Source organism: Hevea brasiliensis, unplaced genomic scaffold, assembly GCF_030052815.1.
Source record: "Hevea brasiliensis isolate MT/VB/25A 57/8 unplaced genomic scaffold, ASM3005281v1 Scaf322, whole genome shotgun sequence".
NCBI classification, from domain to species: domain Eukaryota; kingdom Viridiplantae; phylum Streptophyta; class Magnoliopsida; order Malpighiales; family Euphorbiaceae; genus Hevea; species Hevea brasiliensis.
Window position 1 is genome coordinate 92,477 of NW_026614832.1, and position 12,321 is coordinate 104,797.

General features: G+C 35.1%; 1 protein-coding gene and 1 long non-coding RNA gene across 2 annotated transcripts; both read right to left on the reverse strand.

The window, feature by feature from the left end:
• Positions 1–2,231: 2,231 nt before the first annotated feature.
• LOC110667193 (uncharacterized protein At1g24485-like) lies at positions 2,232–3,002 on the reverse strand. Its single transcript, XM_021827973.2, has 2 exons — positions 2,893–3,002; positions 2,232–2,803 (listed from the first exon to the last, which is right to left on the reverse strand). The coding sequence occupies exons 1-2, from the start codon at positions 2,966–2,968 to the stop codon at positions 2,232–2,234; spliced, it is 648 nt and encodes a 215-aa protein (XP_021683665.2). The 5' UTR covers positions 2,969–3,002.
• Positions 3,003–8,294: 5,292 nt separating this feature from the next.
• On the reverse strand, positions 8,295–12,285 carry LOC131177083 (uncharacterized). Its single transcript, XR_009146797.1, has 2 exons — positions 9,603–12,285; positions 8,295–8,857 (listed from the first exon to the last, which is right to left on the reverse strand). It is a non-coding gene; the product is annotated as an uncharacterized LOC131177083 (long non-coding RNA).
• Positions 12,286–12,321: the final 36 nt, after the last annotated feature.

The following is a 12,321-nucleotide window of genomic DNA, read 5'->3' on the forward strand; positions in this document are numbered from 1 at the left end:
TGGAGGAGAATGGTATGGGAGATAGTCATTCCATTATTATTCAGTCCAGAAATTAAAATCCGAGGTCGAATTTTCTCGAAAGTGAGGGTGAATAAAGCGGAGCATTTATTTTATTTTACTTTAATAGAAATATTTATTAGTTATCCAATTTTAATTCGGATTAATTATTTTCCCATTCTATCTAAATTTCCTATTGTATTTATATTTATCTAAAACTCCTAGATAATAGTTATCTTATTCTAATTAGTTTAGGATTATCAAACTCTATAAATACCCCCATTATATTCAGATTTTGTAACTTTGTTTATTTCTTCAATTTTCAATAAAATTTCTTTGCTTACTTTTATCTTTTTCTTCTTGAGGTTTTAGATTAAACCTTTGTTGCTCTTTAGAGATTTGTTCTTGTAACAATCTCTACACGCTACACGCTGCGTCATGCATGCTTCGATTACACGAGATTATGTAACTATATGCTTCAAATAGACTGCAAGAATTTGTGCTGGTTCTTTTGTCAAGCTTGCAATTACATAAGCTGGAAGACAGAGCATTTGCCCCCATTTAATTTTTCTTCATAGCTCTATGAACTTCAAATCAACAAATATTTCTCTTTAAGTATCTCCAAAAAATTTTTATACTTGAATTTAACCTAAAAGGAAAGAAAAACACAAATCAAATGCAAGATTGTGGAAATATAGAAAATTAAATAAAAAAAATAATTAAAAGAGTATAAAGTAACTATTTAGTATTTACTAAGGCAAAATAGATGCAAAATGAGTCCTAAATGCCTATAGAATGTGAACGCATCACTTTGACTAAAACTCAATGAAATTCATGAAACTCAATGCTTATACAAAACTAGAATAAAAACTCATGAGAATTAACTAAAATCTAATTAATCAGTGATAAAATAAATGCAAAAAAACGCCAAAATTATCAGCACATCAACTAGGTCAACCAATTTGGTAATAATATAACACCTGCAACTGATAACTAGAGGTGAAAAACTGGTTGATTCTGTTGATATATATGCATCCATCACTGGATTATGCCCACCGCTGAACATAATTTAGGATGAAAAAGTAACATAGCTTTTTGACGCGTTTGGCAAAACGAAATTCCATTTTGAGCGCAAACAATATGTTAGTTAAAATTATATAAAAATGTAGGCAAGCTGGTGCACAGGATACACTAACTAAATCTATGATCGCCCGCTACATCTTTACTAGAATAAGAATTTTCTTTTATCAAGTTTAGGACAAGACATGATGGGTAAAATTGCCGCCTTAAATCTGACACAATTAAGTATGTAACTATAATTTCCAATTGGTATGTGTCAATGTTGATAAGTACTAACAGGCAAGTCTTATAGTCGAACTCAAAAATCCAGGCCAGAATAATCATTTATTGAAGCATACACATGCTACATACATATATTTAAACTCAATTCACTGAATCCATATCTATATTTTTGCGCTTACAAGACTTTAGCTCTGCTTAATGGCCGAAAACAATAATGGCTAATAAATGAAGGAAAGTAAAAAGTGATGCGACAAAGTGGTTCGGCAAGTAACCTGCCTTGGAAGCATGAGGCATATTAACTACAGAAAACACCTCCATGGCGTTAAGGAGTGGTGGTAATGTAGAATTCTCTGCAGGCGATATTGTTACATTAGCTGAACCATTAACCTGAACTGGATATAATGACACCGCATGGAACATGCCAGTAATTATTGTTCGATAGTAGGGTGGAACGTCAGTGGCGCCCAATTTTTGGCTATTTATAAAAATCTCAACTTGGGCAATTGAATTTTCAGGATATCTGCTAATTGGGTCCCTGAAATAGAGCACAAAGTAGGCTACTGCAGTTGTTTGTGTAGAAAAGTTGACAGATAAATAGATGGAGTCTGAGACATTTTTTGCCTGTATTGCAGTTTGCATAACAGGCCATGGGGGGTAATTTTCACCACTCATTGTATTATCAACGATTCTTTCATCGACAACGTTGAGATATTCCGGCATTTCTTTCGACTTCCAAATTCGATTGTACTCATCCAGGTCGTGAATTAGTTGCCTAACATACACCATGGTTAACCAATATTATCCAAATGGTAATAAGTTTTTTTTTTTTTTGAAAAATTTATAAAAATAATAAGCGTAAAACTTTATAATATAAAGGATAATATTTTTCTGTGCAACAATGCCAAACAGACATGAATAGAACTAAATTAAACTCACTCAATAGTATTGTTTGCACCATAATTGATCCTGCTATGAAGAAGCAAAGCTGTCTTGTTCTCCATCAACCGGTACATTTTGTCCCCAAACATGACCGTAGCTTCAAGGGAAGAAATGAATGGAATCCCATCACCAATACGTTCCAAACACACTTGTGCGCTACCTTTCTCGATCCAATAAATCATTTCATGATAAACGGGCTCATTATTACTCGTAGAATTAGTTGTTACTGTTGCCCAAAAATTTCCATCTATCTCCAAATTAAAACTTGGAGGCTTGGAAAGGCCATCATAATTGCCATAATAAAACCCTGCTCGTAACAGAAACTTGATGCCCGATGGCGACGATGATGATAAATATAAGGGTAAGAAGTAGCAGTTCTTCTGGCCATCAGGGAAATATCGTAGAGAGTTCATTGTGCTAAAGTTTTGGCTGTATCTGAGTAGTTGGTTTTCTCCAGAGTAAGTGAAATTTTCATCGGTGAGCCATGAAACAACGCGACCATCAGGATTCCCTATTGGAGTTCGGTGGGATGCTCCACAGTCAATCCTCAAGTCATCGTAGCGTTCTGTTAATTGCAAAGAAAGTTAATCATTTTCATTGTATAGATATCAGCATTTCCCTGACATTTTTTTTCTTTTCAGAATCGAAACTTACCTTGTGAAAAGGCCTGCAGGGAGATGGACAGGAGCACCACCAATATCATATTCAGAACCATCGTCAATTCCTCCATTTGTAGAACAATTAATTAAAAACTTAATTGCGTGAGCTGAGAGATATCTATCCAAATACTTGCTGTCTTATATAATTGAGTCCTGCCTGCCGTAAAGATGCTAAAGCCAAGAAAGAGTTCAAAGGAAATGCCTATGTCTATTAATTATTCCCATTTTGAACATTGTCTATAGTTGTTAACGACTTTAAATTTTATCACACACCCACACGGAACTCCATCAATAGTATGTGTGATTCCAACTTGAGATGAAGTGTACAAAGAGTTGACTCGTTAATCACTAAGCCTTTGTGACATTAACAGTAAATTATTCAAATTTTTAGGATTTAATCTGACAAAAAATCTTTCAAGAAACTGCTTATCCTAAAAATTTAAGCTCTCGAAAATTAAGGTCGTAATAAATATAAATTATTCAAAAATCAATCTAGACAATCAAGCTTGTAAGTGAGGTCTAAAAATAGATAGCGAAGAAACCACTTCATTTGTAAGCTCAAGTTTTTTTTTTTTTTTTGATAAATCAAATTTTATTAAAATTAAAACAGGATAAATTTAACAAAACAAGGAGACATTTAGTATTTAAACTTTGATATTTTAATTAGAAAAATTTTGATACCATATAAAGAAACTAATTGATTTAAAAATTGAAACCCATGTCTAAGGGTTTAAGAATATGTTATAATATCTTTACTAGTAATATTAGAGGCTATGGCTTTTTAACAATGGGAAAACTTACTTAGACTTCGTCTATTTTGAACTCAAAACATAAATATGTGAATTTTATATATTTTACATGTGGGTCTCACTATATATCATGTCTTCAGTTCACGATGAGTGAGTCTAGAGAAGAACTTCCCCTTAACAAAATATAGATTCCTAACATTGTATTTTTATAATCGAATTATCAATCGACTCTAAAAATATTAATTAAACCGAATTGAAATTGAGGAAAAATCGAAATTAACTGAAACAAAAATATTCGATCGGTTACTGATTATAACAGAACTAACCAACTCAACTCAACTCAACTCAACTAAGCCTTTATCCCAAAAATTTGGGGTCGGCTATATGGATTCGCTTTTTCCACTCTGAACGGTTTTGGGTTAAATCCTCAGAAATGTGTAATGCTTCTAAGTCATACTCTCCTCCAAGTCAATTTAGGTCTACCCCTTTTTCTTTCTATCCTCTAGCCTAATGTGCTCTACTTGTCTAACTGGAGCCTCCGTATGTCTACGCTTCACATGACCAAACCACCTCAATCTCCCTTCTCTCAACTTATCTTCAATTGGCACCACTCCTACCTTTTCTCTAATACTTTCATTACGGACTTTATCTAATCTAGTATGGCCACTCATCCACCTTAACATTCTCATCTCTGCAACTCTTATCTTAGATGCATACGACTCTTTCAGTGCCCAACACTCACTACCATATAGCATAGTAAAATTTTCCTTTTAGTTTATTGGGAATCTTACGATCACATAAAACTCCCGGCACGTCTCCACTTCAACCATCCCGCTTTAATCCTATGACTAACATCCTCCTCACATCCCCATCTACTTGAAGGAGCCTAGATATTTAAAGTGATTACTTTGGGACCCATTCAAACTAACTCCTTCCCTATCACCGCTTGGCCTTCAAACTTGCAATGCATGTATTCGTTCTACTTAACTTAAAATCATTTGACTCTAGAATACTTTTCCAAAGCTCTAGCTTTCTATTGACTCATTCTCGTGTCTCATCTACCAGAACAATATCATCCACAAACAATATGCACCAAGGAATACACTCTTGTATATGTTTCCTCAATTCATCTAAAACTAATGTAAAAAGATAATGGCTCATGGCTGATCCTTGGTGTAATCCAATTGAGATCGAAAAATCTCTTGTGCTCATTTATACATATTTTTCAATACTTATATGTACCTAATAGATACCCTCTTTTGTTCTAATGCATTCCATAAGACCTCTCTTGGAACACTATCATAAGCCTTCTCCAAATCAATAAAAACCATGTGTAGATCTTTCTTCCCATCTCTATATTTCTCCATCAAGCTTCTAATGAGAAAGATCGCTTCCATAGTTGAACGACCAGGCATGAAACCAAATTGATTGAGAGAGATAGAAGTATCATGACGTAGTCGATGCTCCACAACTCTCTCCCATAACTTCATAGTATGGCTCATGAGTTTAATTCCCCTATAGTTTGAGCAACTCAGATGTCTCCTTATTTTTAAAAATAGGTACTAAAATACTCTTCCTCCATTCATCCATTTTCTTTGAGTTTAGAATCTTATTAAATAATTTAGTTAACCATGCCACTCCCATATCTCCCAAATACTTCCACACTTCAATTGGTATTTCATCTCCACAGCTTTACCTACTTTCATTCTCTTAAGTGCTTCCTTTACTTCTAAAGATCTAATCCTTCTAGTATAATTTACATTCTTTTCTATTGTTCTATAATCTATATTCACGCTATTTCCATTTTGACTATTATTAAAGAGATCATTAAAATAATTTCTCCATCTTTCTTTAATGTCCTCATCTTTCACCAACACTTTTCCTTCTTTATCCTTAATGCACCTAACTTGATTGAGATCTTGACATTTCCTTTCTCTACTCCTTGCTAATCTATAAATATCTTTCTCCTTCTTTAGTTCCAAGTTTCTCATATAACTGCTCAAAGGCGCTCTTGCTTGGCTAATTTTGCCTCTTTCTTTGCTATCTTGTTCATATGCCTCATTATTATCACATTTAGGTAATTTCTTATACCATTCCCTTTTTCTCTTCAACGCCTTTTGTACTTCCTCATTCCACCACCATCTCTCTTTTGAGGGTGGTCCATGTCCTTTAGACTCCCAAGTACTTTTCTAGCTACTTCTCTAATCTTTGATGCCATCTATCCACATATCATTGGCCTCCATATCTAGCTTCCATACTTGGACTCAAGAAGCTCATTTTGAACTTCACTTGCTTTACTCCTTTGAACTCCCACCACTTTGTTCGAGCTACACTATTTCTTGACCTTACTTGAATTGTTCCTAAACTTGACATCCAAGACCACTAACCTATGTTGACTTGTTAAAACCTCTCCTGGAATGACCTTGCAATCCTTGCATAGAGCTCTATTTGTCTTCTGGTTAAGAGGAAGTCGATTTGGCTTCTATGTTGCCCACTTTTGAAAGTCACTAAATGTGACTCTCTTTTTATAAAGTAGGTATTTGCTAGTATTGGGTCGTATGCCATAGCAAAATCCAGGATGCTTTTTCCCTCCTCATTTAAATCAAAACCTCCATGAACATTCTCATAACCTTGTCTATCACTTCCTACATGTCCATTCAAATCTCCACTAATGAAAACATTCTCTTCATTCGGTATGCTTTGCATTAAATCATCCATATCTTCTTAAAACATTTGTTTACTCTCACTGTCTAGTCCTATTTGTGGGGCATAAGCACTAACTATATTTATTGTTTCTCCGTCTAGTACTAGCTTTACTAGTATAATTCTATCTACTACTCTTTTCACTCTGCGTCTTTCAATGTCCTGTCTATGATTATACCCACTCCGTTCTTGTTTCTCTCCTTTAACCACAATTTGTACCTGAATTACCCACTTCCTTACTTTTCTCTCCGCCCATTTAGTCTTGCAAGCAATATTCACCATTCTCCTTTCCGAGGTATCCACAAGCTCCATTAAATTTCCTGTAAGTGATCCAACATTCCAAGTACCAACCCTGATCCTCTTCCTATCCTGCTCCTTCCCAATTGGTCTCCTTCTATGATATCTTCTATTGTTTTCTATGTCTATCTTGTGTTACTGCCACTATTTGTTCTATTATTGGACTAACTTCTTTACCCACACCCGTCCATGATGTGGGAACCCTTGCTCACTTAACACCACACCAACGCCCTACACCCTTGCATATTTATCACTACACTGTTAGTAGAGGACCCAACGTTTATATCATTTGAATCCATATCATAGGGTGTGTTTTACGTTGTCACCTCCTCCTCCTTTATCCAACTACTTAGGATGAGTTATAACAGAGCTAACAAAAAAAATAAAATATATATTTTATATTATTAATTATTTAATAAAATATTAATAAAAATATATTTATATTCTTTTTTATGTATAAAAAATAATAAATATAATTTAATATTAATTAGATAATAATTATAAGTTAAATATTATTATAAAATCATAAAAATAATAATTATAAATAATATAATATTAATAAAATTATAATTAATATATTGATTAATTAAAATTTAATTATTTCTGTTAGTTCGATTGTCAAATCAAAAGTAACCAAACCGATAATCGAAAATAAAAAATTTTTATTATTACTAATCGAAAATCGAACCAAACAAAATTTATTTTTACAGAAATAACTGAATTTTATCTATTCAGTTCGATTATTCAGTTACAACCGAGTAATACACACCCCTAATCAGATTCCTTATCCGCGTTTGGTTTGATGCTCCACAGTCAATCATTAAGTCACTATAAAGTTCTGTTACACAGGAAGGTAATGATTTCGATGTATAGAATCAGCATTTCCCTGACATGATTTTTTTTTTTTTTTTCTTTTCAGAATCGAAACTTACCTTGTGAAAAGGCCTGTAGAGAGATGGACAGGTGCACTGCCAATATCATAGTCAGGAACATCAATTCCTCCATTTGTAGAACGCTTAACGAAAGATTTAATTACTTGAGCTGAGCGATATCTATCCAAATACTTGCCGTCTTACATTTATAAAACTCTTGAATATTTACTCTTCATTTTAACGTCTCTGGGATGTTTCTTTCAGGCCTGCAGCTTCCATGGTTTAGAACAAGTCCTTATATCTGAATCAAATATATATTCATTAGAAGAGACTTCTTTTAGGAAATTACAAACAAAAAAGTTATATGCTAGTATAATAAAGGATATTAAGATGGTCTGTCTTGCTTGAAAAAGTATTATACGCGGTTTGATGATGCACCTCCTTCCATGAATAAATAAAAACATCCCCATCAAATATTAAACAGATTTTAATCATCATCAAGTGGGTTAATGCAAGTTTAAGCGGATTATATATAGATCATCTTAGATTAATAATAATAATGATAATTTGCCATATTAACATAGTTTAGGGTGAAAAAGTAATTTAAGAAGATGAGAAATTATGCAAGTCTTTGCACCAATGATTTGAACTTTGAAGGTCCTCTGAAGGATGATAAAGCTGTTAAAAGCAGCAGCAGAAGCAATAATTCCCAGTGATCCATTAGACAAGGATGGAAGCTATGGGAACTGGGAAGAAACAAAGTCTAAAGCTAAACATTTAAATCAAATAGTAATACTACTTTTCATTATCAAGCTAATTGTTTTCAATTTACTGGCGCAGAGAGGATAGCCAGGCTTTCCTGTCCACCAAGGGAGCAATTCTTTATCTTTGATTTAATCACATTGGGCATATAAGAGTTCAGTTGGAGACAATCCCTGCAGATAAGGAATGCTTTATGCAAAGCCTTTCAATTTTTACACCCATTCTATCTCCATAAAATCCCTTAATTTTGAAATGACCAAACAGAGCCATCTGATTCCACATCAAGTATGGACAAAGACGATTACCCAGCATTTATACTCAGCAGATTGCACGATGATATCCATCTCTGTTCATATACCAAAGATCACAAGGGGGCAATATATCAGAAGCATTGTACTGAGAGTTACTGCCTTGTCAGTGCAAATTTTTCCTAGCCATCAATCGCCTTGGCAAATTTGAAATCATGCTATCTCAAGATTAGGCAGTGCTCAAAACCAGCACTTTCAATGCTGGCAATCATTAGATTCTCTGGGAATTCTCTTTTACTCAAAATTCTATCACATGTACAGTCTTCTTCCTGATCAAAATAGAAGAACACCATAAGTTGCATCCATCAGATTTTAAAAAAAATTAAAGAAAGAAAGAAAAATCTGTTTCATAAGAAATAATTATCACGAACATAATAAATAACAGTACATGTAAAAATGATTAATAGAATAAAATAAAATAAAATAAAAACTCAAGTAGAAACATATGCTTGACCCACTTCTCTCGTCTTTGAGTTTTTTATATGAAAATAAACTTCTCAAAATGTAAATTTTTTATATTTGGGTAGTAATCATAAGCACAAAAACATATTTGGCTTCAAATTGAAACTGGAGTAAGGTTTTTTTTGTGTAATTAACCCACTCGGGTTATTTTCAACATTCAGTCATCTTTCTTTGCTTTTCCTTCTTTTTCTTTTCATTTTTAGTTAAGAGGGAACAACATTCCATTCATGCTATGGTGTCTGAAATTATAATTCATGAGGTTTTTATATCACGTCTGAACTCCTGAAAAGGGCATCACAAAAAAATGGGGCAACAGAAGATGTCTCTTCACAATTCAAAAGGCTCAGAAGAAGGCACTTCTCAAAATTTTTGTTAAAGCAACTAAAAAGTGCTTCCAAGGTGCATTTGGGATGTTTTGATATGAATATTTAAAAACATCTCAAAAGCAGTCTATATTTGTTTTTTTTTTTTTTTTGGCACAGTTTTGAAAACCAGATTAGACTCGGCAGTTAAGCTGAGAATTAGAGCAATGAACAGCTTTTTTTACTTTACCTGCTCTTTTATTACATTTGATTCGACTTATTTCTTTCCAAATCAAACCAGTTGAATTGAACCAGTCAGATGGTGTCAGCTAACCAGTTCACTAACAAGTCTGGTTTTAGGAACATTGGCTATTTGGAAAAGAACCTCAGAAAGCCTCATGAAGCACAGCGCCAAATTAGCCCAAAGTCCCCATATGCCCAATTTTGAACAATACCAGATCATTAAGAGCATTCAAGAGAGTTTTTGCAGCTGAACGGCAGAAATTGATCTACTTAGGGATCTAAAATTATCAACTGCAAATTATTAAGAAAGTTATTCCTTGCTGGGGAACTGAGAATCCAAAAACCAGTTCTGTCTTTCGCATCTTGTTTGCACCCTCGGGTCCCCAGTCCCCACTCTCCATTTTTGAACTCTGTCATTTATATATTTACATTCAACTTACAAAGCACAACAGTATCAATGAGGTCTTTGAAAATCAATTCCAGAAAACCTCTTACACCATTAGAAAAGCATGAAGCATATCAACAGGCCCAGGAGGAATGAATCAAGGCCCAAACTCATCAAGAATATTTTACAGGAACCATATGAAGTTCTGGAATTGGACAGCTAGAGGAAATCATTGGAGAGAATTTTAGGGGTGAGGTCACATGGGAATGAAGGCAACATATTTCGATTATAAATAAGCATATGATAGAAGGAAGGAGGCAGGCAATATTTTTCTTCAGTTATGCAGCTATGAGCTGGGACTAGCTCTGCTAGGACGGGAACGAGTCATGGGGGTTGTTTATCAACCATTTAACTTCTGTTTCTTTGTTCTTTTCGTTAGTTTCCATTCCTGTGTTAATGGATGAAGAATTAGAGAGGGAAGAGAGAGATCCTGCAATAGAGAAACAGTAGTTGTAAAAGGCATTTTGCCATTGCTAAATCAATACAGACTTTTTTCCCTTCAACCCCTGGATCCCAAATACACAATGGAAAATAGAATGGAAAAGATAGAAGACAGAGTTGCGCAGATAGGGAGGAACCTTATCAAAATGAAAGGTCTCACAGTAATAAGAGTAGAACAAGAGCAGAGATTCAAAAGAATTGAGAATATGCTTATCTCTTTGATTCAAGGCAACGCAGCGGCAGACAAGGTAAAAATTTCCAACCCAACTCAACATGCCACACCATTGTTGATTCTTCTGCCACCAGACCCACAACCATAGCTTTGCTCTGTAATGAAACTCCATTAACAATATCGAAGGTCCAGATTCCCACATTCAAAGGAGTGGACCCAAAGGGATGGATTGTCCAGGCTGAGAAATACTTTTGACACCCATAAAACCACAGAGGTTGTTAAAATTTATTTTGTTTGGAATAGCATGGAGGGAGCTCTTCTCCAATAGTTTTGCGAGCTCCGACAACAGCAAACTCTTCTGTCTTGGGACCAGTTCACATCCGAATTGTTGGAGTATGGGAGGGAAGTCGTTCAAACTTCTTCCATACCTCTCGCAACCACACATCAGCGAGCACCAGTGACTGAGGATGGCGATGGTTTCGTCTCTAAGATAGCACAGAGGGATTGTGAGCTCTAGCTTGAAGCATGCCGAGTAGAGGTGTCCCAGATGGCAAGGAAAAGTAAAGAAACAGGTTCAATTTGGGGAATGGAACAGATTTAACGCCCAAATTCTGGAGTTGCAATGGGGAAGAAGGTGAGATGGGAATTTGATATTGGACCAAAGATAGCCGGCCCAGCTCTTCCTAGTAGCCCATTTTCTGGACAAGGATCAATGGGTCATCTGAAATGGTTGAGTCATTTGATCAGACCTCCCGAAGAAATTTCCAGCCCAAAAAGTTTTAAAGCACCAACTCTAATGACTCCAGATAAAACTCGAAGCCCTCTTCCATCAGCGATAGGGCATATCACAAATTATGGAGTTTGTAGCTGCATTGTTCTTATTATTAACGGGAGGAGTAAGTCACAACTAATTCAAAGATTTGCATCATTCCTATTGCAGCACCATTGGCATGTAAGCAGGAGTCTACTGTGCCGACAAGGTCAAGCTCTTTCTAATTCATGGTTGTTGCTGCCATTAAATATGATATCCATTATTGGAAGTGGCTTCAGGGAGGGATTTTCTTGTTATTGGCGGATTGGATTGTGGGGAATTGCTACTGGTGTTGCGTTCTCAATGGAAGTGGCTAATATAATATGTTTATTTCTTGTTATTTCACATCTCCATGCTTTCATCGGTGGAGAAAATGTGAAACTCATTGACCAAGGAGAACTGAAGTTTATGGAAGCATGGCAATTGTTGCGGATCAACTACGACAAATCTTCACCTTGGATGGCAGTTTCTTTGGCAATTTGCATATAGTTACTCCATGAGCATAAGACTTTGGGCAATACCTTCATTATTGGCCTTGGATATTTGGCAGCCGAGTGTATGGGCCAACAATTTTCCGGATTTCTAATCAAATGGAAGGAGAAATCTAGGAAGAGAGCCACTTAGATGGATTCAGTAAATATTCGGCACCAATTTCAGGTCAGCAGTTATAGTAGGGGGTTTCATATATTGCTGCTCTTTCGTCATATGTCCTGCACACTTACATATTTGCTGTTGAAGGGATGCATCTAATTGACAAGGTATTTGGACCTTCTAAGTGGTTAGTTGAAAATTTTATTGAAGAAGAATTGTGTACACGTGGGTCTCATGCTATTCTATTTTTTAAGCTAATTGAATTG